Source organism: Rhinopithecus roxellana, chromosome 15, assembly GCF_007565055.1.
Source record: "Rhinopithecus roxellana isolate Shanxi Qingling chromosome 15, ASM756505v1, whole genome shotgun sequence".
Classification (NCBI taxonomy): domain Eukaryota; kingdom Metazoa; phylum Chordata; class Mammalia; order Primates; family Cercopithecidae; genus Rhinopithecus; species Rhinopithecus roxellana.
The window spans coordinates 89,457,214-89,483,108 of NC_044563.1; the positions used below are offsets into that span (position 1 = coordinate 89,457,214).

Genomic DNA, 25,895 nt, shown 5'->3' on the forward strand with positions numbered 1-25,895 from the left:
GTCTGGGGACTTTTCGGGGTCTTCTTCGGCCTCCTCAAACAGTGACTCCGTTCCCAAGACAGGACCAGGGCTCCCTTTTTCACTGCGGGGCGCTGGGAAGAGGCGGGTAGGCTGCTCACCTAATCTCTCGGGTTTTTCCTCAAGACGGGGTCATTTGTGTGAGGTGTTCTACTCGAGCACCCAAAAAGGACCGAACTGGTCTGGGAAACATTAGGGAGATGTGTTTACCGTCCTGGCTGACAAAGAAGGCCAGGCATTCCTGCCACCACGGGTGGCTTGACCCGCAGAACCCACGCTCCGGCGGCTGTGGGCGCGGCACCGGACTGGCGCCGGCAGCAGGGCGGGGTCTGGCGGGGGCGGGGCCTGGCGGGTCAGGTGACTGCGCGGCTGGCAGCGGACGCGGAGGCTGAGGGGCGTTCGAGGCGCGGAGGGGCTGGCTGGGCCGGAGGGGTTGGCGGGGCAGCAGGGCCGCGGCCATGGGGAGCTTGAAGGACGAGCTGCTCAAAGCCATCTGGCACGCCTTCACCGCACTCGATCAGGACCATAGCGGCAAGGTCTCCAAGTCCCAGCTCAAGGTGGGCGCCTCCTGACCCGGCCCCCGACCCGACCCTCCCCGGCGCGCTCTGTACTTCCCTTGGGTGGAAGCGGGACCTGGCGGGCTGTGACCGCAGGGCGGGGCGGGCCGGAATGCGCCCAGTAGGCCCGCTTGGGGCGGAGTGGGTCTGAGACCGGGATTTGGTGTTTACTGCCTCCCCCTTGCCTTCGGGCCTTGCCCTTGGCTGGATGTGTTAGTTTCCGCGGGTCTCCCAGGGACTGGGAAAGGTGGAGGGCATAAGGCTGGGGTGAAGTCTGTGAGGGACAAGTGTGGTTCCTTCTTGGCGTTGGAGAGCGAGGGGCAGAAAGTGGATTCCGAGGCGTCAATGGGAAGCCAGCTTACACAACCTTCCCAGAATTTTCCTCTTACTCCAGGAGAGGAAGGGACTTGCCCAAGGTCGCTGGGCAGAACCTTCTGCAGCCCACAGCCTCACGCCAGTACTGTCCTCTAAACGGCTAGCTGCCCCGGAGGCTTCAGGGCAGTCCGGAGACGGCAGAAATGCCCCGAAGCCCGGCCTCCAGCGTCTTCCTCCTTTGGGAGACTTTTTGACTTGAGAAGACCTCCAGCCCAGCGTCTTTAGGTTTGGAACTAGTGGACCGGGTGTGCTGTGTCCCGCAGGGACCTTAGTTCCGGGTGAGGAGGGCTGATCTTTCTGGCACCCTGCAAAAGCGACTGCTTTTTCAGAGTCGTTATTGTGACTGCCAGAGACCCCAGAGTATAGGGTATAAATAAAGGGATGCTTGTAAATTGAATAACCCCAAGCAGGGAAATTGGCACTCAGCCAGGAGAAATTGGCAGCTTCTTCAAAGTATAAAATATAGAAACAGACAAAAAGAGCTATTCATAGGCGTTTAAAAATGTACACATTTTAGATCCGAATGTCCGGTTTTCTTAGCCCCTTCTGGGAATAAATTCTGAAGATTGGGTTTGTTTTGTATATTTTTGTACAGTAATCAGGTTCTTGTGAGTAGTGGGTTTTATGCCAGTAGGATTAGCATTCTCCTTGTCTTCCTTTTGCCTCTCCTCTCTTTTTCTCACTGATAGAATCATAGTCTGGAAGGGTCCATGGAGGTCATCCACGTAATTTTTATTTTACTTTATTTTTAAAAATTAACATACAGTAAAATTGACTTTTGGTGTACAGTTCTATGAATTTCAACATATGTATAGATTCATATAACTATCACCACAACCATGGCCTCCACAGTTCCATCATCCTAAAAAACTCCGTGATGTTGCCCTACCTTCACCCCAACTGTTGGCAGCCATTGATCTTTCCTAATTGCTATAGTTTTACCTTTTCCGAAGTGCCATGTAAATGGAGTCGTATAGTTTGTAACTGTTGAAACTGATTTCTTTTACCCAGCATAATGCCTTAGAGATTAATCCATTTTGTTGTGTGTACCAATACTTTTTTAAATTGCTAAGTAATATTCTATTGCATGGATGTATGGTAGTTTTTAGCCATGCATCCTTGAGAATTTGTGTTATTTCCAGTTTAGGGGAGTTATGAGTAGGTCTACATTTTACTTTTATTTTTACTTTTAACTTACCTATGCCATTTTATTTAAAGTAAGTTTTTAATAAATAGATGTAGCTGTGTCTTTTTTTTATTCTTTCTGACAATCTCTGTCTTTTAATTGGCATCTTTAGGCCATTTATATTTAATGTAATTACTGGTATGGTTTGATTTAGGGCTACCATTTTATTATAATTTCATTTCTGTTTTTTTTGTCCTCTACTTTTCTTCTATCTTTGGGATTATTTGAATATGCTTTAGTTTTTTTTCTTTTTCTTTTGGAGACACAGTCTGGCTCTGTTTCCCAGGCTGGAGTGCAGTGGTGCGATCTCGGCTCACTGCAGCCTCTGCCTCCTAGGTTCCAGAGATTCTGGTGCCTCAGCCTCCCAAGTAGCTGGGATTACAGGTGTGCATCACCACGCCTAGCTAATTTTTGTATTTTTAGTAGAAATGGGGTTTCACCATGTTAGCCAGGCTGGTCTTGAACTCCTGAGCTCAGGTGATCTGCCCTCCTTGGTTTCATAAAGTGCTAGGATAAGTGTGACCGACTGTGTCTGGCCAATGTTCCATTTTAATAGTGAGTTTTTTACTATATTTCTTCATGTAGGTTTTTTTAGTACTTGCTCTAGGAGTTAGAATATCCATCCCTAACTTTTCATAGTACACTTAGAGTTAATATTTTACCACTTTAAGGAGAATGTAGAAAACTTATCACCATATAGGTCCCTTTACCCTCACTGCTTTATGTTGTAATTGTCATATTAATCTACATACATTGAAATCCCCATCAGACAATATTAAATTTTTTGCTTTCAACCATCATTTCTCTTTTAAAGATCTTAGGAGAAGAAAAGTTTATTCTTTTTTTCCAGATATTCCCAAATAACCTCTTAATTTTTTTTTTTTTTTTTCTGTGCCAGAGTCGCACTCTGTCACCCAGGCTAGAGTGCAGTGGTGTGATCTCAGCTCACTGCAACCTCTGCCTCCTGGGTTCAGGTGATTCTCCTGCCTCAGCCTCCTGAGTAGCTGGGACTATAGGCACGTGCCACCAAGCCTGGCTAATTTTTGTATTTTTAGGAACGATCAGGTTTCACCATATTGGCCAGGCTGGTCTCAAACTCCTGACCTCGTGATCTGCCCGCTTTGGACCCCCAAAGTGCTGGGACTACAGGTGCCCACTGCCATGCCTAATTTTTTTTTTTTTTTTTTTTTGTATGTTAGTAGAGACGGGGTTTCACCGTATTGCCCAGGCTGGTCTGGAACTCCTGAGCTCAGGCCGCCTGCCCAACTCGGCCTTCCAAAGTGCTGGGATTATAGGTGTGAGCCACCATGATGATATGTTTAGTGATTTGTCCAAAGTCACAGTTGTAAGTAGTAGCTAAATCTAGAACCAAGATTTTCACACGTGTGTGTGTATGTCAGGGAGAGAGAGACAGGGTCTCGCTGTGTCACCCAGGCTGGAATGCAGTTGCGCTATCTCGGCTCAAGTGATCCTCCAGCCTCCACCTCCCAAGTAGCTGGGCTCACAGGCATGAGCCACTATACTCAGTTCATTTTTGTATTTTTTTGTAGAGATAGGGTTTTGTCGTGTTGCCCAGGCTGTTGTTGAACTCCTGAGCTCAAAGATATCCACCCGCCTCGGCCTCCTAAAGTGCTAGGATTCAGATATGAGCTACCTTGTCCAGCCAACTCTTTATAATTTTTTTTTTGAAACAAGGTCTTTTTGTCGCCCAGGCTGGAGTGTGGTGGCGTGATCATGGCTCAATGCAGCCTCAACCTCCTGGGCTCAAGCAATCCTCCCACTTCAGACTCCCGAGTAGCTGGAACTACAGGCACAGGCCACTATGCCTAGCTAATGTTTGTACTTTTTGTAGAGATGGGGTTTCGCCATTTGCCCAGGCTGGTCTTGAATTCCTGAGCTCAGACGATCTGCCTGCCTCAGCCTCTCAAAATGCTGGGATTACGGGTACGGGCCACTGCACCCAGCCTATTTTCACACTTTATTACTATTACTGTTTTATTTATTTTTTTGAGATGGAGTGTGGCTGTATCACCCAGGCTGGAATGCAGTGGTGTGATCTTGGCTCACTGCAACCTCCGCTTCCTGGGTTCAAGCGATTCTCCTGCCTCAGCCTCCCAAATAGCTGGGATTACAGGCGCCTACTACCACACCTGGCTAATTTTTGTATTTTTAGGAGAGATGGGGTTTCACCATGTTGACTGGGCTGATCTTGAACTACTGACCTCAAGTGATCCACCCGCCTTGGCCTCTCAAAAGTGTTGGGATTACAGGCGTGAGCCACCATGCCTGGCCTATTTTCACACTTTAAAGCCAATGGTTTCTTTATTTTCTTCTCTTCCAGTTGACGGCATAAATGAGATTTTTTGAATTACTTTGATTATACTTTATTCACAATTGTCTTTATGGCTGCTTATAGGAAAAGCGTCTTGGCAGGAAGTGTTAAATACCAGTTCATAGGTTTCACCCATAGTATGTTGATAATGCAACTGCGCATGTATTTTGTGTCTCTCTTGTCTGTGTGAGACTTTGGGATGGGTTCAGTTCTGTTCATCGTGCCAGTGTTTGTAGAATTGAAAATATGTAAACATTTTTATTTAGGTGTCCTTTTGTGTTTGACCCTGGTTATGTGTTCTGTTGGCTGGGAGTAGAGTTTTTGCCTTTATTTGTTGATTGATTCATTCATTCATACAGTAACCTTCTGTAAGTCTACTATGTGTAAGGTACCATGCTCATTTAATAAGAAGGTTAGTATTTTTAGGCTCTTAAGATTATCTCCTTGGAGGAAATGTCAAATAATTGATTTGTTAAGCAGCAGACTAATAATTATATATATCCAAAATGATGGTTAAAATGTATTGCTTTGGAAAGCTATATGGGTATTCTAAAAAAATATTTTTGATACTTGCCTTTTTGAGTTATCTTCACAACTTTTGAGACAGAGAATGGATATATTCACTAGATAAGGGATATGGTGGTGAAAGGCAGAGAAAAAAGAAATATGAATCTTTACCTTCAAAGAGTTTAAATTTTGGTAGGTAAATTAAAAGACTAAATGACCATTAAAGAAGGCACTCTCTTTCTCCCCCGATGGAGATTGTATTACTCAGACAATTACTGATCCTTAAAAAACATAAAGTCTGGTGGTAAAGAAAAGAAACAGAAATATTGGGTAGAAGATACTGAGTGTGACAGAAGATATGGGGCCATGAGATTTTAAAGGAAGAGGCGATTTCTTCTCACTGGTGTGATTGCTTTATGAAAAAAGCTTCTTTGAAATGAACTCTGAAGGAAGTTAGGATGTGATTATGTAGGAATGGGGGAAGATTAAGCCCGTTCTATTAATTAATTAATTACTTAGTTTTTTGAGACGGAGTCTTGCTCTGTTGACCAGGGTGGAGTACAGTGGCAACCTCCACCTGCCTGGTTCAAGCGATTCTTCTGCTTCAGCTTCCCGAGTAGCTGGGACTACAGGTGTGCACCACCATGTCTAGCTAATTTTTGTATTTTTAGTGGAGACAGGGTTTCACCATGTTGGCCAGGCTGGTCTCAAACTCCTGACCTCAAGTGATCTACCTGCCTGGGTCTCCCAAAGTGCTGGGATTACAGGCATGAGTGGCCACGCCTGGCCTAATTTATTTATTTAATGGATATTTATTGATTGCTGTTATCCCTAGGGGACACTGAACTACTGCAAGAGATGGGAATGAATCAGATATTTAAGGGGACTTCTGTGTAACTTATTTTGATTGTAGTGTAGAACATACACAGGTGTGTTCCTGTGTGTGTATGAGGGAGAATTATTGCTGGTGATAAAGCTGTAGAAATAGATTGGGGTTAATGCATAGAAAGCTTTGATTGCCAGGCAAATTAGGTAGATGCCAGGGGCCCCCCAGGTTTTCAGAGGGTGAGGAGTTGTGATCAGAATTGCACTTTATAAAGTTACTTGCCAGGCGCGGTGGCTCACACCTGTAATCCCAGCACTTTTGGAGGCTGAGGTGAGTGGATCACCTGAGGTCAGGAGTTCCAAGACCAGTGTGGCCAATGTGGCAAAACCCTGTCTCTACTAAAAATATAAAAATTAGCTGGGTGTGGTGGCACGCACCTGTAGTCCCAGCTACTTGGGAGCTGAGGCAGGAGAATCGCTTGAACCTGGGAGGCAGAGGTTGCAGTGATCCGATATCGCACCACTGTACTCCAGCTTGGGTGACATAGCAGAAGTGCTGGCTAGAGTGAATTGGGAAGATAAGAGAAACCATTGCAATAGCCCCGATAAGAGGTAATAGGGACTAGAGACAGCAGAGGTGGACAAGAGGGAAATGGTGGGTCAAGGTATGAGCCTTGACCCATGATTGGGTGGGAGGAGGACGGGAAAGGACAGATTCAAAAATGTCTCAGATGTCAAATGCAGTTGACCAAATATATAGTAGTGGTTTTTATTTTTTTAATAATGGTTTTTAATAGAAGTAGGTTTTAATAGAAATGGAAAAGCCATGAGAAGGAGCTGTTTATGCAATGATACAGTTTTGAACATGAAAACTTTTGTTTATTTATTTATTTTTTTTGAGGTCCTTGATGGGTGTATGTTCAGCTGGAGATGATACTCCTAGGAAGTGTAGGGTTGTCAGTAAGGAATTTGGTAGTTGAAGCTTGGAAAAAGAGGAGAAGAGAACCACTGACAGTCTTGGGGAATGGCTATAGTAGATGGTGAGAGGAACAAGAAAAGCAGAGGACTGGAAATCAGAGGTAAGAACCCCTTTGGGGCAATGTTGGAGCTGAGGAAGAAGAGTTTTAAGGAAAAATTAACCTTTGAAAGTTAATTTTGTTTTATATATATATATGCACATATATATAGGAGACTGTAAAGTAATCAGGTTGGTTCTTCCTTTCCATGTATCATAAACTTCATATTTCTTCTCTAAAGAGAAGTTATGAAAAGCTTGGAATATTGACATCATCTTTGGAATAAATATATTTTTTACTTATTTTAAAATTGTTAATTTATTTTGAGACAGGGTTACACTCTGTCACTCAGGCTGGAGTGCAGTGGCATGATCATAGCTCACCATACCCATGACCTCCATGCTGAAGCGATCCTCCCACCTCAGCCTCCTCAGTAGCTGGGATTACAGGTGTATGCCACCACACCTCGCAAATTTTTTTGTTTGTTTGTTTTGTTTTTTGTAGAGACAGGGTCTCACTTTGCTGCCTAGACTGGTCTTAAACTCCTGGGCTCCAGCAATCCATCCATCCACCTATAAGTGTTAGGATTACAGATATGAGCCCCCACATCCAGCCTGTATTTTTCATTTTTAAGAAGATTACTTTGTAGAATAGTATTCAGTTAGATAAATGTGCTTGAGTCAATGCTATAATTGGTAAATATTGGCCTTGAGGGCCTCCAGTGTAGTACAGACAAAGCTTATTTATATACTGAATTTTTAACAAATAGCATATTATTAAGTAAAAGAAAAATTATCCAAATAAAATTTGAAGCAAAATCTGTAGAAAAATTAACAATGTAATTAGATACCATTTTAATATTACGTCAGTGGAAACAACACGCAAACTGTTTTTTTCTCTGCTCTCACACCACAATAACAATCAACACAGAAGATTTCTGGTGACCAAATGTGTGGAGGTTTCTCCCCACACACCAAGTAAGCAATCAGTTCTGCAGTGGACACCAGTTGGGTATCCTCCAGTTCAATTCCAACACTGTCTAGCTGGAGACAGTGTCAGATACCATAGAGTGTCAGATCCCACAGATTGAGGGCTCAGTCCCACAAGACTGTCCCCTTCCTTCCTACCAGTTGCAAATCTGGGCTTCTGGAACTTCTGATGGACCAGCTTCGAGTTGGGGTCTTCGTGACCCTGTCTTTGGGTTCAGTTACTTTGCTAGAGTGGCTCATAGAACTCAGGGCGACATGTTTATTGATTTATTACAGAAGATATTTTAAAGGATACAAATAGACAGGTGAAGAGAGACACAGGGTGAGGAACTTCTCATGGAGTTTGGGTGCACTGCCCTCCTGGTACATGAATTAGTTCTCATTAACCTTCCTTTAAGTCTCCACATGTTCAGCTCTCTGGGAGCTCCTCAAACCCTGTCCTCTCGGGTCTCTTATGGAGACTTTATTGGATAGCCGTGATTAAAGTATAGACAACCATGTAGAAATGTGATTAGACAAAAAGGGTATGATCTAATATTAATAGACTGGGAAAGTCCAGCAAGGATTGTCTGTTCAGATTCTCCTTGGTCTCTCTGTGCAGCCTTCCTTCCACCAGGGTGTGGGGGAGGACCCCTTCTGAAATGAAGGTCTTGTGGCCTACAATTAGACAAGGAAGGTCAGAGAATTTCTTTATGACCAGCTCCAAGATAGAAGGGTTGGGGGAGATGAGATTATATTTTTAGTTTCTACGGCTTGCCTTGGGGAGAAAAAGGAGCAGGTGAAGAAAGGACAGAAGGTTAGAGAGAGAGAGATCTATTTTTTTTTGCCTTTCCTTCCTTCCTTCCTTCAAGCGATTCTCCTACCTCAGCCTCCCAAGTAGCTGGGATTACAGGTGTACGCCACCGTATCCAGCTAAGTTTTGTATTTTTTAGTAGAGACCGAGTTTCGCCACGTTGGCCAGGCTGGTCTCAAACTCCTGACTTCAAATGATCCGCCCGCCTTGGCCTCCCAAAGTGCTGGGATTACAGGTGTGAGCCACCGGATCCGGCTGAGATTCTGTTTTCTGAGACCTGCTTCTGAGGCCTAAAGTACCCCAACATTATAACAAGGGCTATGGCATTATGAGCTAGGGACCATGGATGAAAACCTATGTATATTTATCTATATATATCGCTTGTCTCATAATATCACATGTTGCAAACATAGACTTTTGTCAGAGTTATCAATAAAATTGAACTATAGAACATAGATTTAAACCCTTGGGAAGCTGGGTGCAGTGGCTCATGACTATAATCCCAGAACTTTGGGAAGCTGAGGCAGGAGGATTGCTTGAAGCCAGTAGTTTGGAAACCGCCTGGAAAATATAGTGAGACTTTGTCTCTACAAAAAATTTAAAAATGAGCTGGACATGGTGGTGGGCACTTGTGGTCCCAGCTACTCGGGAAGAGGAGGTTTCAGTGAGCTGAGATAGTGCCACTGTATTGCAGCCTGGGTGACAGAGCAAGACTTTGTCTCAAAAATAAATAAATAGGTCAGGCGCGGTGGCTCACACCTGTAATCCCAGCACTTTGGGAGGCCGAGGTGGGCAGATCATGAGGTCAGGAGATTGAGACCATCTTGGCTAACACAGTGAAACCCCGTCTATACCAAAAATACAAAAAAAGAAATTAGCTGGGCGTTGTGGTGGGCACCTGTAGTCCCAGCTACTCAGGAGGCTGAGGCAGGAGAATGGCATGAACCTGGGAGGCGGAGCTTGCAGTGAGCCGAGATACTGCCACTGCACTCCAGCCTGGGTGACAGAGCGAGATTCCGTCTCAAAAAAAAAAAAAAAAAATTTGAAATTAAAAAAATAGAAGTCACTCCTAGTCCGGGTGCAGTGGCTCATGCCTTTAATACTAGCACTTTTGGAGGTTGAGGCAAGTGGATCACTTGAGCCCAGGAGTTTGAGACCAGCCTGTGCAACATAGTAAGACCCTATCTCTACAATAAATTAATAGAGTTAGAGAGGTATGGTGGCACAGGCCTGTAGTCTAAGCTCCTTCTGTAGCTGAGACAGGAGATGGCCTGAGCTCAGGAGATGGAGGCTGGAGTGAGCTCTGATCGTGCCACTGCACTCCAGCCTGGAAAACAGTAAGACTCTGTATCCAAAGAAAAAGAAAGAAACAGAGAGAGAGAGAGAGAGAGAGAGAGAGGGAGGGAGGGAGGGAGGGAGGGAGGGAGGGAGAGAGAGAGAGAGAGAGAGAGAGAGAGAGGAAGGGAAAGGGAGAAAGAAAGACCTCTTATGACTTATATAAACTACAATAGAAACAGATGTTTGCTGGTTGTCTAGTCACAGTAATGTTTTCTTGGTAAAACAACTTTTATATTTTATATATTTTATATATATTTATAGCCATAAATAAGGTCATTGCAGGTCAGTAGGTTTTCTCAAATCTTTAAGCCCTCCTCCGCACACCACCCCCCTCCCCAAAAAGGAAACCACTTCTGTCTGCTTCCCTTTACTTACCTTGATTTTTTTTCTCCTTCCTTCTCCCACATTCCCTGTAATCTCATTGGGTGTCTTCCTGGCAATCTGTGCACCTTCTACAGGGGAGCTCTGTCTCTCTGGCTCCAGTTGTAAGTTTTCTGGCTCCCCCGTGAGTTGAGGGTACGCAGGCCTTCTTCCCTACACTCATCCTGTGCACCTTCATAGAAGTCATCAGCTCTGTTAACTTAATTTGCAATTGGATTGTTAAAAGACAACTGATTGTCATGTTGATTTGGTGTTACTTTGTTTTTCAGGCTGAACTACCGAACAACACTAAGTGATTGTTTTGAGCTTTTTCTTAAGGAAAGATTTACTTGCTTTTCAGCAGCTGAAGTAGGTAGCAATAAGCTAATAGTGGGGAAACAGTATTCCAGAAACACATTTTCTACTTGCTTTTAAATTTGTATTCATGAATAGTCCTTTCTTAGAACAAACCATATAGTTTAAGACTATATTGTTTGTTTTGATTGCAATTTTAGTATATTCTATGATAACTGATGGGAGACTGAAAACTGTATTGAGAGAGAAGGAAACTTTTCTTTATATCTATAGGAAGGCGCTAGGTGCATATAGGTAGCTGAGTAAATGTAGTTGAATTGAATGTTAGACATTTTTTTCCACCATTTTTCCCCCTTGGTTTGGTTTTGGTGCTCTTCTTTTGTTTGTACAGGCTGTCCCTTGGTATCCTTGGGGGATTGGTTCCAGGACTCCCTGCAGATACCAAAATCCTAGGACGCTGAAGACTCTTATATAAAATGGCATAGTATTTGCATATAACCTATGTACATCTTTCTTTATATTTTTAATTATCTCTAGATTACTTATAATACCTAATGCAATATAAATGCTATGTAAATAGTTGTTAAGTTACATTGTTTATGGAATAATAACAGGAAGAAAAGTTTGCCCATGTTAAGTACAGATGCAGTTTTTAAGGGGAATGTTTTCAGTCCACACTTGCTTGAATCCACAGATGCAGAACCCAGGAATACGGAGGGCCAACTGTATTTCTTCTTCTTCTTCTTCTTTTTAATGAGAGCTATTCGTATATGGATTCTATACTCTCTGATAATAATAAACCTTATTAATGTGGCACCTGAAACAGAGATTGTTACTTTTAAATTATGGTATAAATTTTCAGAAGATCATAATGGAAATAGGAATAGGGCATCTTATTTGAAGTAGAAGCAATAATTGTTTCTCCTCTACTGGTGCTAAAAATTAAAAGAAAAATTTTTTAGAAATTTCAGTGGTCTTGCTGAAAGATGCTAAATCTCCAGTGTTACTTAGAAATACAGTACGTGTAATTCTAATAAAATAAGAAAGGTTATTATTTAAACATGTATATTAAAAAGAAACTTTTTGAATATCTCATATAGACACATATAAAAGTTATAAAATTCTGAAGGGTATTTACAAAAGTGAAAAGTAAGTTTTCCTTAACCCTTGGCCCACATTAGTCCCCTGTTCTGGAGGTAACCATTATTTCTAGCTTCTTCTGTTCCTTTGAGAGATCAAAATGAAGCTTAAAATTAATATCCTTATTTAGTAAATGTTTTCCTCTTAAATATAGCAGAATCTAGTGATATTTTTTGCAACCTCTGTTATAGCTTTACTTTGCAATTATGGTTGCAGGGTGAATTACATGTCAGTGCTGGAAATGTCTCGAAATGAACTCATTGGCTGTGAATTTTTATCCTGTTGTTTTTAGAAATACAGCTTTTAAAAAATTTATTGTACCTTTTTGAAATAAAAGAATTTACAACTCTGGTGTAGATCTAAATGAAAAAAATTTTGACGAACAACATGGGTGGTTTAAATCTTTATTATTTTCTCAGTGATAGATTTCAACTAAAATCTCTTTTTTTTTTTTTTTTTTTGAGACGGAGTCTCGCTCTGTTGCCCAGGCTGGATTGCAGTGGCCGGATCTCAGCTCACTGCAAGCTCTGCCTCCCGGGTTCACACCATTCTCCTGCCTCAGCCTCCCGAGCAGCTGGGACTACAGGCGCCTGCCACCTCACCCGGCTAGTTTTTTGTATTTTTTAGTAGAGACGGGGTTTCACCGTGTTAGCCAGGATGGTCTCGATCTCCTGACCTCGTGATCCGCCCGTCTCGGCCTCCCAAAGTGCTGGGATTACAGACTTGAGCCACCGTGCCCGGCTAACATCTCTTTTTAAATTTTTTTTTATATTTTGCCTCACAGTTGGTTTGGATATCTTATGAATCGTACCATATTTTCTGTTCCCATGTAGACATTTAGCCTCCAAAAATTTTAACCTTGCTAGTTACAAAGGTAATTCAGCCAGGCCATTGGTAAGTTGAAAATATAAAGGAAGCAAATTATGAGACAGGGTTTTTATTTGTGGAACACAATATACAAATGTAGTTAATTCTTTTGTGAACTTGGCATGTATAGTATTCCCTCCCTAATCTTTTGTGTTATGTTTCTGTTAATCTCTATGGTAAAAGGTTCTATTGAGGAACAACAACCATCAATTTTTAAAATAGGGTTGGGGATCAGAGTCTTGAGTGAGCCTATTAAAGTGCTGGGATTACAGGCATGAGCCACTGCACCCAGCCTAAAGTCTTCGTAAATATTTTTTGTGTAGATATCACCAAAATAAAACAGTAAAGACAACTCTCTAAAAAAGAGAAAATTAGACATTTAGAAATCTTAAAATAGGATAATGAATGTTGGATTATTTCTAGTTTCTATTCCTTACTTGTTAGAAACTTTTCAGTGAGATAACTTGGACATTTTTGTGGTTTTTTTTTTTTTTTGAAATACATGTACTTTTATTGAAAATAGCATGTAAACGGTGAGGTGCTTTTTTTTTTTTTGGTATTTGACCTTCCATCTTAATATTAATAGTCAGTACATTTCTGATCTTATGACTCAGAGTTCTAAACCTCTCTGATCCCCATTTTGTATTTCCTTTGGGGTCTCATCACAGTCCCAGAGGTAAGTAGTAACAAAGCTAGAGACAGAAGAGGCTTTGGGCAACCTTCTCCCATGTACTCAGCATGCCATCACTCAATAGGTATTTCTCATTCTTTCCCACCATGAGGGTTATAGAACCTTAGTCCTGTGAGTGGTGATTATTGATTATTAGCACATTAGCACTCTCACTCGCTTCCTTAGTCCCTTTTAGGCATGTCCTTGTTCCCCTCCCACAATGCAAGCCTAAGGTAGATCCTTGCCTCAGCTTCCTTTTTCTTCCCCAAGGCTGCATTTCATAAAACTATTTTTCCTGCTCTACCTTCTGCTTTATTTCCTTCTTCTCATCCCACCTTCGTGTTCCTTTTTTTTAAACTCAAAATCTGTGTCAAAAACTGTAGTTTTCAGCAGTTGAGGGAGAGATATTTAAATGGAAATCTGTATGTGTACTTGAATTTCATATAAGGAGGTCTTGCGGTTAAGGAGAGATTTCTGCAATATTAGAAAAACTAATTTTTTGATCTTAAGACTCTTCTGTTTTCTATACCTTTTGCTTCTTCCTATACCTGTAAAGGAATAATTCGCTTTACAGCATTTGATTTGAAGGAGGAGAATGGTATTATGTGGGCATGGTGTATCAGCTGGAAGTGACACTAGTTAGGATGAAAGTTGTTCTGGTCATATGGACAGTGTTGGAAGGTATTACATTTCACTGGATAGACAGCTGTGGGAGGATGGGGCACTGTCTGCCTTGGCAGGCAGCACATCCCCATCAATTCTTTCAGTTCCTAGGTGATGGATACTCAGCTAGCTGGCTGTTACCCTGAAATTTAGCCTTCTAACTGAACCTTGCAGCTTGATGAGCAACTGACTCCAGTCTCAGTGATCGTCTTCAGTGATGATTTGAGAAACACTGTTAGGTAATAGGACACCAGATGATTAGTAGATCAGACTACATTGGGATTCTGAGGTCCTTTACCTGGGTGACTTTGGGAAGCTTACTTTGCTTTTTATTGTTTTTATTTTTGTTTATTTATTTTTGAGACGGAGTCTTGCTCTGTCACCCAGGCTGGAGTGCAGTGACGCGATCTTGGCTCACTGAAAGCTCCGCCTCCCAGGTTCACGCCATTCTTCTGCCTCAGCCTCCCGAGTGGCTGGGACTACAGGTGGCCACCACCACGCACGGCTTATTTTTTTGTATTTTTGGTAGAGACGGGGTTTCACCATGTTAGCCAGGATGGTCTTGATCTCCTGACCTCGTGATTCGCCCGCCTTGGCCTCCCAAAGTGCTGGGATTACAGGCGTGAGCCACTGCACCTGGCCTGCTTTTTATATTTTAAGATTATAATAGAGCTCACAACCTTTATATGTGACAGCAGAAATTCTGTCTTATTTTCTACCAAACACTGATGTTGAAGAAAATTAATGTATAAAACATTATATGAGTTTGAAGGTTTCAGTCTACTGAACACTTTTTGTTAGGCACCCTGGGGAAGAAAAAAACATGCAGCCTTGTCCCTTATGTTCAGGATTGTGTGATGTAGTCAAGAAGACAATACATGAAATGACCACAATGACGCAATATATAAGCAAGTTCTAGAGAGTGTAGAAGATGACCACTGTAAGCCGTGTCATCCGGTGTTAGCCAGTAGCCACGTTTGGCTGTTGATTGCTTGACAAGTCATGAACCTGAGTCGAAATGTACTTCAAGTATAAAATATGCATTGGATTTCAAAGACTTAGTACCAGAACAAGAGTAACATCTCGTTATTTATTTATTTATTTGAGATGGAGTTTTGCTGTTGTTGCCCAGGCTGGAGTGCAGTGGCACGATCTTGGATCACTTCAACCTCTGCCTCCTGAGTTCAAGTGATTCTCCTGCCTCAGCCTTCAGAATAACTGGGATTACACGTGCCCGCCACCATGCCTGGATAATTTTTTTGTTTTCAGTAGAGACAGGGTTTCACCATGTTGGCCAGGCTGGTCTCGAACCCTGACCTCAGGTGATCCACCCGCCTTGGCCTCCCGAAGTGCTGGGATTGCAGGCATGATTTTTAAAAATACTGATTACATGTTTAAATTACGATATTTTGGATATAGTATTTAAGTTAATATTACCTATTCCCTTTTACTTTTTTTTAATGTGGCTTTAAACATTCTAAATTTCTTATGTGGTTTGCAGTATATTTCCATTGGCCAGAACTGCTGTAGAAGTTCACGGCAAATAGAGAAAAGGTATAGACAGTTGCAGACAAAGTTTCATGAAGGAGATAGAACTTCAGCTATTTCTTGAGGGAATGGCGAATGTTGAGGGTGATCTGGCTGTGACATCTGTCACCCCATTGATCACCAGGGTTGATTTCACTGATCTGACTGGCTAGGTGGTTGTCCCCTTCCTCCCTCACCACTCCATGTGCATCCCTCCCAGTGCTGTGTGCTCAGTCAAAGAGAATGACCATCCTTGATAGAGGAGGACCCGTCTTCGGTCAAGGGTATGTGAGTAGCTGTGCTCCCCTGCTAGAACCTCCAGACAAGCTCTCAAGGTCTTGAGAGAATGGAGCAGATCTTGTCCAGTATAATTGCAGAAAGGTGACAAATATGGTGGTAGCACTGTAAATTAAGAGCAAGAGCCTCAACTTGGAGTATTTGAGCAGAAAGGAAATACTGTGAGTGGAGTGGAAGGTTTGTTTTGATGCATAGTGGAGAATTAGGATTTAAAGAGAGATGGGGCTACATTTTAGATGTCATTGAATGTTTTTGCACAGAATAGATGGCTAATGTGTGTTTATTGAGTGACAGTCTGTGTTAGAATTAGTTCAGAATTGACCCTGTAAAGAGGGTAAGTCATTTAAAGTTTTTAGGTAGATAAATGGCAGAGATACGGTTTTAAAATTATTCTGATGATGTGGGTGTGATGATTAAAGATGAGAGGCTGGAGATTGGGGGACTTGTTAGTGGGGTGTTATGAAGTCTGGGTAAGTTGGTGAGTGTGGGACAGGAGTGGTGGCTATGGAAATTAAAACAGATATGTACCCTCCCCTTATAGAGCTTAAAATCTTGTGAGTGATACAGATGAGCAAACTGGCAACTCAAATACAGTGAGATACAGAAGGCAGAATGCAGAGGAAGGGAACCTGTTTAGCTTGGGTAAGGATATGAGGAGTTAGCTCACAGAATGCTTCCTAGAGGAGGAGACATTTGTCACTAACTTGAAAAGGATGTGTGAAATTCCTCTGTAAGAATACTATGATGAAAGATTCAGAAAGTAAAACCTTTAGAGGAACATGAAAAGTGTTAAGAGAGAACGGAGTTGGGGAGTAAGGAGAGTTACCTGTACTCCATTACTTGTGTGGTCATCGGAAGTCACTTCTCTTTGCTGAGCTTTAGTTTCCTCATTTGTAAAATGTAGGGTAGCAGACACGCTCTTTGAGGTTTAGCCTTCTAACTAAACCTTGTAGCTTGATGTGTTTACCATGGTTATATCCTGAGGAGTGGTTGCTGTGCAGCAACTCTTTGTCAGGGCCTGAGAGGGGAGAATGGGACCTTGTACTGGGAGGTGAGGGGAGGAGCCTTGTTTCCCGAGCCTCACACTCTCTGCTTGGTTAGCCTGAAGGTGACAGAGCCCCTCATGCAGTAGAGACAGGAGTTGGCATTGGCTGGGGCTGAATTAGATCCAGAAGGTGGACAAACTATATGAAAAAGAGATATAAGAAGAGACCATAGTTTTATTAAGGCAATGGTGATACCAAAGTCAGAATCAGGGTGGCAAACCTATTTTGGGGAGAAAGGTGATGAGATCTCATTTGGATCTTTTGGGCGAGAGGCAGATTTAGAATAGAAATCTCTAGTATTGTTTAGTGATATAAACCAGAGCTTATTGGAGAGGTCAAGAGCAGAAAGAGATCTGTGAATCATTTGGATAGAGATGAATTAAGGTTGTCAGAATGAAAGCATTTTCCTTTTTATAAATTTTTAAATTTATAAAATATAAAATTAAAAAAATTTAATTCTTTTGATTCATAAATACAGAATTGTCTTTTTATTTATTTATTTGTTTATTTATTTATTTATTTATTTATGAGACAGGATCTTCCTCTGTTGCCCAGTGCAGTGACACAATTCTCGGCTCACTACAACCTCCGCCTCCCGGGTTCAAGTGATTCTTGTGTCCCAGCCTTCCAAGTAGCTGGGATTACAGGCGTGTGCCACCCCACCCCACCTAGCTAATTTTTATGTTTTTAGTAAATACGAGGTTTTGCCCTGTTGGCAGGCTGGTCTTGAACTCCTGGCCTCAAGTGATCACCTGCCTTGGCCTCCCAAAGTGCTGGGATTACAGGTGTGAGCCACTGTACCTGGCCAAAAGCACTTTCCAAGAAGAAATTAAAGAAGAACTCAGGGTTGAAAATTGACCTTTGGGAAATGACCAGATTGGGAGAATGAGGGATGATGGATGTGACTGCATAAAGGCACCTTTGAAGAACTTAGAAACTATTCTGTCTGGGTTGGGTGTGCTGGCGCATGCCTGTAATTCCAGCACTTGGGAGGCTGAGACAGGTGGATGGCTTGAGCTCAGGAGTTTGAGACCAGCCTGGACAACATGATGAAACCTGTTTCTACAAAAAAACAGAAAAATTAGCTGGATGTCATGGCAGGTGCCTGTAGTCCCAGCTGCTGGGGGTGAGGGGTGGGGGATGGTGGCTGAGGTGGGAGAATTGCTTGAGCCCAGGAGGTTGAGGCTGTGGTGAGCCTGGATCGAGCTATTGCACTCCGGCCTCAGTAACAGAGCAGGACCCTGTCTCAAAAAAAAAAAAAAAAAAAAAAAAAAAGAAAGAAAGAAAAGAAAATGGTATGTCAGGGACCAAAAACATCTAAGAGGAGGGGGCGTGATTCAGACTGCCAACTGCCAGACCTTTGGGAGAGTGACTTGGCCAGAAGGTACCTGTCCCAGCATGGGTTCTCCAGGAAGCCAATGCTAAGACAGTGTTAGGAATACAAAAGTATTATTCCTCTGTGGGGTGGGAGAGAGGAAATGAAATTGGGAAAAGGAACTGTCAAACCATCATATGGATTTGGCAAAACCAGGAGCTCTGAAGCAAAGGTTGCCCCTTATGGGACTCCCACATTGAGGAAAAGTGATCCTACCGCCCCACTCTGTCACTGGGACCCTGAAGGTAGCTGGAGGCTGTCAGCTTAACACAGTCCCTGTAGCTGGGTAGCAGTTACCTTCTTGAGGGGACATCTGAGTGGTGCATCTCTGTGTCTACTTCAGAATCCATTTAGAAAAGCAATTTCAAGAGATTGATAAGGATAGAAGTCATATTATGAGGACCATGCGGGGTCAGGTAGGTGAGAAGGTGGGGCAGCTGAGGGAAACCTCACATTTGTGATTTTTTTTCATTCTTTTATTTTTAATTTTATTTTACATATTTTCGATTTCTGTATATTTTAATGACTTCAGATTTCTGATCTTTCTTAAATTAAAAAATTTTTCTTTTTGAGACAGGGTCTTACACTGTCACCCAGGCTGGAGTGCATCATGGTTCACTGCAACCTTGAACTCCTAGGCTCAATTGGTCCTCCCACCTCAGCCTGCTGAGCAGTTGGGATTACAGGTGTGCACCACCATGCCTTGCTAAGTTTTGTATTTTTCATAGAGACAGGGTCTTGTTATGTTGCCCGGGCTGGTTCCAAACTCCTGACCTCAAGTGATCCTCCTGCCTCAGCCTCCCATTGTTGAGATTACGGGCATGAGCCACTGCATCCAGCCAGATTTGTGATCTTTGTCACCACCTTGAGTGCACACTGTGACATCACATTTTCTCTTGGAGATGAATGTACTAAATTAAACTTCCAAGGAAGGTGATAGTCAAGGAGTCACAACTCAGAGCCCCCTCTTCTGTTATAGAGCCTTCTCTCACACATGCTTGTTAATTCTTATTGTGTCCTTTTCTCAGAAGTCTGTACTTGAATTTTAAAGAACTGGACTTCTCTACTAGATCTCAGGCCAGATGAGTTACACTTGACTAGTTCTGGTGGTGTTAAGAACTAATGGAGGCGGCCGGGCGCGGTGGCTCAAGCCTGTAATCCCAGCACTTTGGGAGGCCGAGACGGGCGGATCACGAGGTCAGGAGATCGAGACCATCCTGGCTAACATGGTGAAACCCTGTCTCTACTAAAAATACAAAAAACTAGCCGGGCGAGGTGGCGGGCGCCTGTAGTCCCAGCTACTCGGGAGGCTGAGGCAGGAGAATGGCGTAAACCCGGGAGGCGGAGCTTGCAGTGAGCTGAGATCCGGCCACTGCACTCCAGCCCGGGAGACAGAGCGAGACTCCACCTCAAAAAAAAAAAAAAAGAACTAATGGAGGCATTGTTTTTCACTCTGAAAGTGATTTGATCTAGAGATTCCAATTAAAAATTTTGCTAGAAACATGGTAGTATAGTAAAATAAATGCAAAGACCCAGATCTAGATGAAGATGGTAGAGTAGCAAAATGAAATTTAAAAAAAGAAAAAAATTCTTGGAAATTCTTAAATGGGACTAATTTAGCAAACATTTGTTGAACAGCTCTCTCTTAGGTACTTCATTCGGTTTTGGTATTGCACAGATGGCTAAAATACGTGTTGCACAGATGGCTAAAATACAGACCCTCTCTTTAAGGGACTTACAGAGTAGTGAGAAAGATAAAGAAGCTTACTGGAGTTAAATCTTCTCACAAATGGTTTACCTTCTTAAAAGACATTTGTGCAGTATTTTATTAAGGAGCTGGACTCTCAGGAGGCTGTCCCAAATTGGGGGACTTTGTTGCCCATTAGGGTGACTTTTTTTTTTTTTTTTGGGATGGAGTCTCGCTCTGTGCCCAGGCTGGAGTGCAGTAGCACCATCTTGGCCTGCTGCAACCTCCATAGGGTGGCTTTTTAAAGAGGCATGGGAAAGCCTGCTTTGTGGATGACTCACATGAGTTAATTTTATCAACTTCATAGTTCTACAATGATCTTTTCATTTTCTAATTTTACTGGTGTTTTCTGGCAGGAGCCCTGTTTTCACTTATTCCTGATACTGCAGCAAAATACCACAGACTAGGTAATTTATAAATAATATAAATTTATTTATCACAGTTCTGGATACTGGAAAGACCAGGATCAAGATGCTGGCAGATTGAGTGTGTCTGGTGATGGCTTGCTGTCTGCTTTCAAGATGGTTCCTTATTGCTGTATCCTCATGTGGCAGAAGGGCAAAAGAGACTAGGGAACTCCCTCCTTTCAACCTCTTTTATAAGGTCATTGATCCCATTTGTGAGAGTTCTGCTCTCTTGACTTAATCAGCACATAAAGGCTTCACCTCTTTTTTATTTTGAGATGGAATCTCGCTCTGTCACCAGGCTGGAGTGCAGTGGCGTGATCTCGGCTCACTGCGACCTCCGACTCCCTGGTTCAAGCGATTCTCCTGTCTCAGCCTCCCAAGTAGCTGGGACTACAGGCACACACTACCACGCCTGGCTAAGTTTTGTATTTTTAGTAGAGATAGGGTTTCACCATGTTGGCCAGGATGGCCTTGATCTCCTGACCTCGTGATCCGCCCACCTTGGCTTCCCAAAGTGCTGGGATTACAGGCATGAGCCACCGCTCCCGGCCAGGCCTCACCTCTTAATACTGACACATTGGAGATTAAGTTTCAACATACGAATTTTGGGGGACACATTCAGACCATAGCAAGCCCTCAGCCCTACTTAATTTTTAAATTTTCTATTTAAAATATATAAAATATTAAAATATAAAAGCTTCATTTTCTGATTAAAAGGTAATACATAGAATACTCAATGTATTAAAGTACAGAGTCAAAGGTAAAACACTCAAATTCTACCACCAAAGGCAGATGCAATTAACTTTTCAGTGAATATCTTTCTTATATATCTCTCTTTCTCCCTTCTTCTGTCATGCACACACATGCATATACACATGTGTAAATACATAGACATATATGTCCTTTTGTGTAAATAGGGTCATATTCTGTGTCCTTTCATATCCTCTTTTCTTTCTTATTTATTTATTTATTTATTTATATTTTTTTTGGAGACAGGTTCTCGCTCGGTTGCCAGGGCTGGAGTACAGTGGTGCTATCACGGCTCACTGCAGCCTCAACCTCCTGGCCTCATTTGATTCTCCTACCTCAGCCTCCCTAGTAGCTGGGACCACAGGCGCACACTACCCGCTTCAGCTAACTTTTGTATTTTTTGTAGAGACAGGGTCTTACTTTGTTGCCCAGGCTGGTCTTGAACTCCTGGGCTCAAGTGATCCTCCTCCCTTGACCTCCGTTAAGTGCTGGGATTTCAGGTGTGAGCCACAGTGCCGGGCCTGTAGTCTCTTTTCTTAAGCATTGTGTTAGGGTCATCTTTCTGTATCAATGCATGTAGATAACAGACACCATCCTTTATAATGACTGTGAACTATTTCATTGTGTTGATGCATCATTCTTTATTTAACCATTTCCTATTCACAGGTATTTGAGATGTTTTAAATGTTTTTAACCCAGGATACTGCTATACATTGTACAATGCATAGGTTATCTGCCCTGTCCCCCAAACAAATAATTATTCAGCCCAAAATGTCAGTAGTACTGAGGTTGAGAAAACCTGCTCTGTACCTTCTGCAGTGTTGGATATTGGTAGTCTTTACTCCCTTATAGCTCCTCAAACACCAGGTATTATTACTTAGGCCAAAAGTTATTACTTAGGCTCTTTTAATGTGCATTCTTTTGATTACTAGCACGATAAAGCATCTTTTCCTATATTTTATTTGCCTATTTTTGAAGTAAAAGGTGGGGTTTAATCTTTAGTTACATGATACTGCAAGCTATGAAATTCCATGTAGAAACAAGCAACCCATTCAGAGGACAAGCTTCATACAGCTTCATACAGTATGTACAGTTTGGAACTGTTCAAGTATAGTTTCCTTGTAAAAGGTATCACAATAACAAACCACATTTAAAGGAGTTCTTAGTAGAGAAACAGTAAAAAAAGTTATACCAAATATAATACACAGCGAACAGCATTACAGCGCCTTAGCCATTCAGTCTAGAAGTTAAAGGTCCCCGGAGTTCCACCTCAACTTGAAAGGTATCCTCTTTTATTAGTGATTAGTTTCTTTTGTGAATTTTCTATTCATGCCCACAAGAATGATTTGAATATTGGAGCTATTTGCCTTGTTTGTTTATGGTTTCTTCTTTTTAAAAGAAAATGTAAGCATTTTTATGTGGTCAAATTTACCGGTATTTTCTGTTTCATTTCTGAAGAGGGGTAAGTTGGTAAGTTATCCAAAATAAATTTAAAAAGGTGGTTCAGTTCAGTTAGAGTGTAATCCAGTTCCACTGTATGACATCAGTGGCATATATTCTGTGGACAGCATTCCAACAGATGACTTTGAGTTACTTTTCCTTAATCTGTCTGTAAGTGTTCTGTTCTTACTGAATCTTCCCTTAGCCCTATGCTAGTCACTGAAGGATGTAGAAGGAAAATATTTGTTTCCTCTCTTATTGATCTACAGTTAGATGAGATACCATTAGTATCTGAAACAGAACAGTTAAATGCTGAATGGGAGTTCATGGGGCAGGGTGGTAATCCATGAACATTTCCTAGAGTTTATGAATGACCCAATCTTGAAGGATGTGACTAGGCAGAAGGGAAATGTTTCCAGCACAGGGCATCACTGTGTGATAGATAGTTAAGAGATTTGAGTTCTAGTCCCTACTTTGTTGCTAATTATTGTGTGACTTAGGCCACGTCTCAGGCCACAGTCTTTTTATCTGTGAAGTGAGGAGATAGAGATAGTATATTTTCTAAGATTATTGTTGGCCGGGTGCAGTGGCTAACACCTGTAATCCCAGCGCTTTGGGAGGCTGACGCGGGTGGATCATGAGGTCGGGAGATCGAGACCATCCTGGCTAACACGGTGAAACCCCGTCTCTACTAAAAATACAAAAATTAGCCAGGTGCAGTGGCAGGCGCCTATAATCCCAGCTACTCGGGAGGCTGAGTCAGGAGAATGGCGTGAACCCAGGAGGCAGAGCTTGCAGTGAGCCTAGATAGTGCCACTGCACTCCAGCTTGGGCGAAAGAGCGAGACTCCATCTCAAAAAAAAAAAAAAAAAAAAAGATTATTGTTTATAGTAAAGTATCATGGCTTTAATGTTAAGATAATTTTTAGAAAGAATTCACTTAGCAGTTATTGAAAGTCTTCTGGATTCTGGGCAGCATGCTAGGTGCTTTGGGCATGCAGTGTTGTGTAAGATATGGGCCTTTCAGAAATGTACAGTCTTACAGGAGAGAAAAATCATGTGTGGTAGTTACCACAAGAGGTACTTTTTGGGAAACAGAGTGAAGAAAGATCATCTTGGTTTGGGTGATGAAGGCTTCAGAAAGAGATGGCATTTTTGTTAGGTAGGAAAGGAGGCGGGGGTAAATTGAGCAAGGGCCCAGGGGAGAAAGCGGTGCGGTACAGGGTTTGCCTGGGATGCAGTTAGTAAGCTTATTTGGCTGTATTTGTATGATTCGTGCAGAGGGGTGGGAAGAAATAAGGAAGGTGAAGTGGGCTGGCTTGTGGAGTGACTTAAATATAGAACTCACATATTTCCTTAGCTTTTACTTTTGTAGTCTTCTGATGATTTTTAGGCAGGGGAAAATGTGATGTTAGTGGTACTTGAAGATTTGGTTTAAGTGTCTAGGATGGTAATTGATTGCACTTAGGTATCGAGAGCAATGTGAACAGTGACTGAGATTTTTAAGGCTGAATAGATTAAAGATAAGAGAAAATAAGCAAGACTTAAACAGTGACAAGCAGGATGAAAAGATGTTTGGAAGGGGAAAATGAGTCCATGCGGTAATGGGCAGGACTTAGAGTAGACAATGCTCTTAAGGCAGGGCATAGTTGTGGTAGGAAATTGGTCATGCTGGTCCATTGTTAGGAAGAATTTTCTGGTAATTTGCTATTAGCTTGAAATTTTATAAATCAGACAGGAATTTTAATGTTTTAAAAAAAGATTGCTCATTATGAGTTATAAGTCTATAATTGTGTCAGTTCAGATAAGTCTTTTGGAATAGAAATCCACCCGCTCCCCTTTTTTTCAGTGTTGAATCTTGCCCATTATGTACATCCTGTAAAGGGAAACTGTGTTACTGGGCGGCACATTTTAAATAACTTTTTAGAATCTCTACGTCTTTGGAGAAAGGATGGTGAACACTACTTACTCGTGTGTTAAAACACTGTTGACCATCCTTGATTTTATTTTCATGATGGCTGGAGCAAAATGCTCAAAAAGGGTAAATGGCAAGCAAACCACTGAACAGGAACAGACCACAGGAGCAGGGCTCATGCAGTTAATTAGTCATCTTGTCAGCAGAGGCCCTGCAGAGGCAACTGCAGACAGCTATGAGGGAACTGGAGACATGAGTTTCTGGCATGGATATGGATCTGTTATTGTGGTAACAATAGTTTATTCTTCAAATTAGCAGAATGAGAGCAAAGCTGCTTAGCAATTATGTGCGTGCTGAAAGAATGGCCTTTGGAGGAGCAGGCATTTGAAGTGGGATAAATTCAGCTTTTTCAAGAAACTTGCAAACACCCTGATTAGAGTGATCTGGGGCAGTCCTTTTACAAATCAAGAACTTGTAGTCCTCTTTCTCATTCTTTTGTCTTAATTTGCTTTTCAGCTTTCTCATCTGGAGAAGGGGTTAGTGCCTCTTAATGCGGTTTCCCCCAGAGGGATAGGGTGCTGGGAGATGAGGGCTCCCAGAGAGAGAATGATCCCAGACTTCTAGGTCCATGTACTTCCTTGCCACTGGCACTGACTTGGCCCTGCTGAATAGTGCCAGTCATCTCTGTTGGGTCCTGTGGGGCTGATGGGGTGGGGCTAGGGTAGCACCAGCACATCACTGAAATTTAGAAACAACTCGCAGGCACGTTCATCTTTGTATTGGCAGGGCTATCTGTTTTTCCAGAAACAGAGGGAAGGTGGCAAAGCATGGAAAGGACACCAGAGTGGGAGACTTGGGTCTAATCCCAGTTTCACTACACATAAAACTCTGTGATTTGGGACACATCTCCTAATCTCTGACTCAACCTCTTCATCTGTAAAATAGCAATAATATCTACTCTCCCGGTGGAGAGGCTAAAACAGATTAATAGATGGTATGAGTCTACTTGAAAAAGCATAAATTGCTGTATGAGTTTATGGAGGAGCTTTTACTTCTTTTTACTAGTTTATATTTCGGCCATCAAAAATTTTATTTCTTGTATATTTTATTTTTATAAAAAGAAAACCTTGGCCAGGTATACTGGTTCACGCCTTTAATCCCAGCACTTTGTCAGTCCAAGGTGGGTGGATCACTTGAGGTCAGGAGTTTGAGACCAGTCTGGCCAACATGGTGAAACTCTGTCTCTACTAAAAATACAAAAATTAGCTGGGTGTGGCGGCAGGTGCTTGTAATTCCGCTACTTGGGTGACTGAGGTGGGAAGATTGCTTGAACCTGGGAGGCAGAGGTTGCTGAGATCATGCCATTGCACTCCAGTCTGGGCGACAGAGCGAGACTCTGCCTCAAAACAAGAAACAAACAAAAAACCTTGTTGAGACTGGG

The 25,895-nt window shown here is 42.3% G+C and overlaps 1 protein-coding gene across 1 annotated transcript in view; it reads left to right on the forward strand.

The window, feature by feature from the left end:
• The first annotated feature begins 373 nt into the window (after positions 1 to 373).
• Positions 374 to 25,895, forward strand: part of SWAP70 (switching B cell complex subunit SWAP70) — an 85,848-nt gene continuing 60,326 nt past the window's right edge. The window contains exon 1 of the mRNA XM_010384826.2: positions 374 to 575. Within this exon, the coding sequence (XP_010383128.1) occupies positions 477 to 575 (99 nt within the window). The 5' untranslated portion in view covers positions 374 to 476. The remainder of the gene's footprint in view (positions 576 to 25,895) is intronic.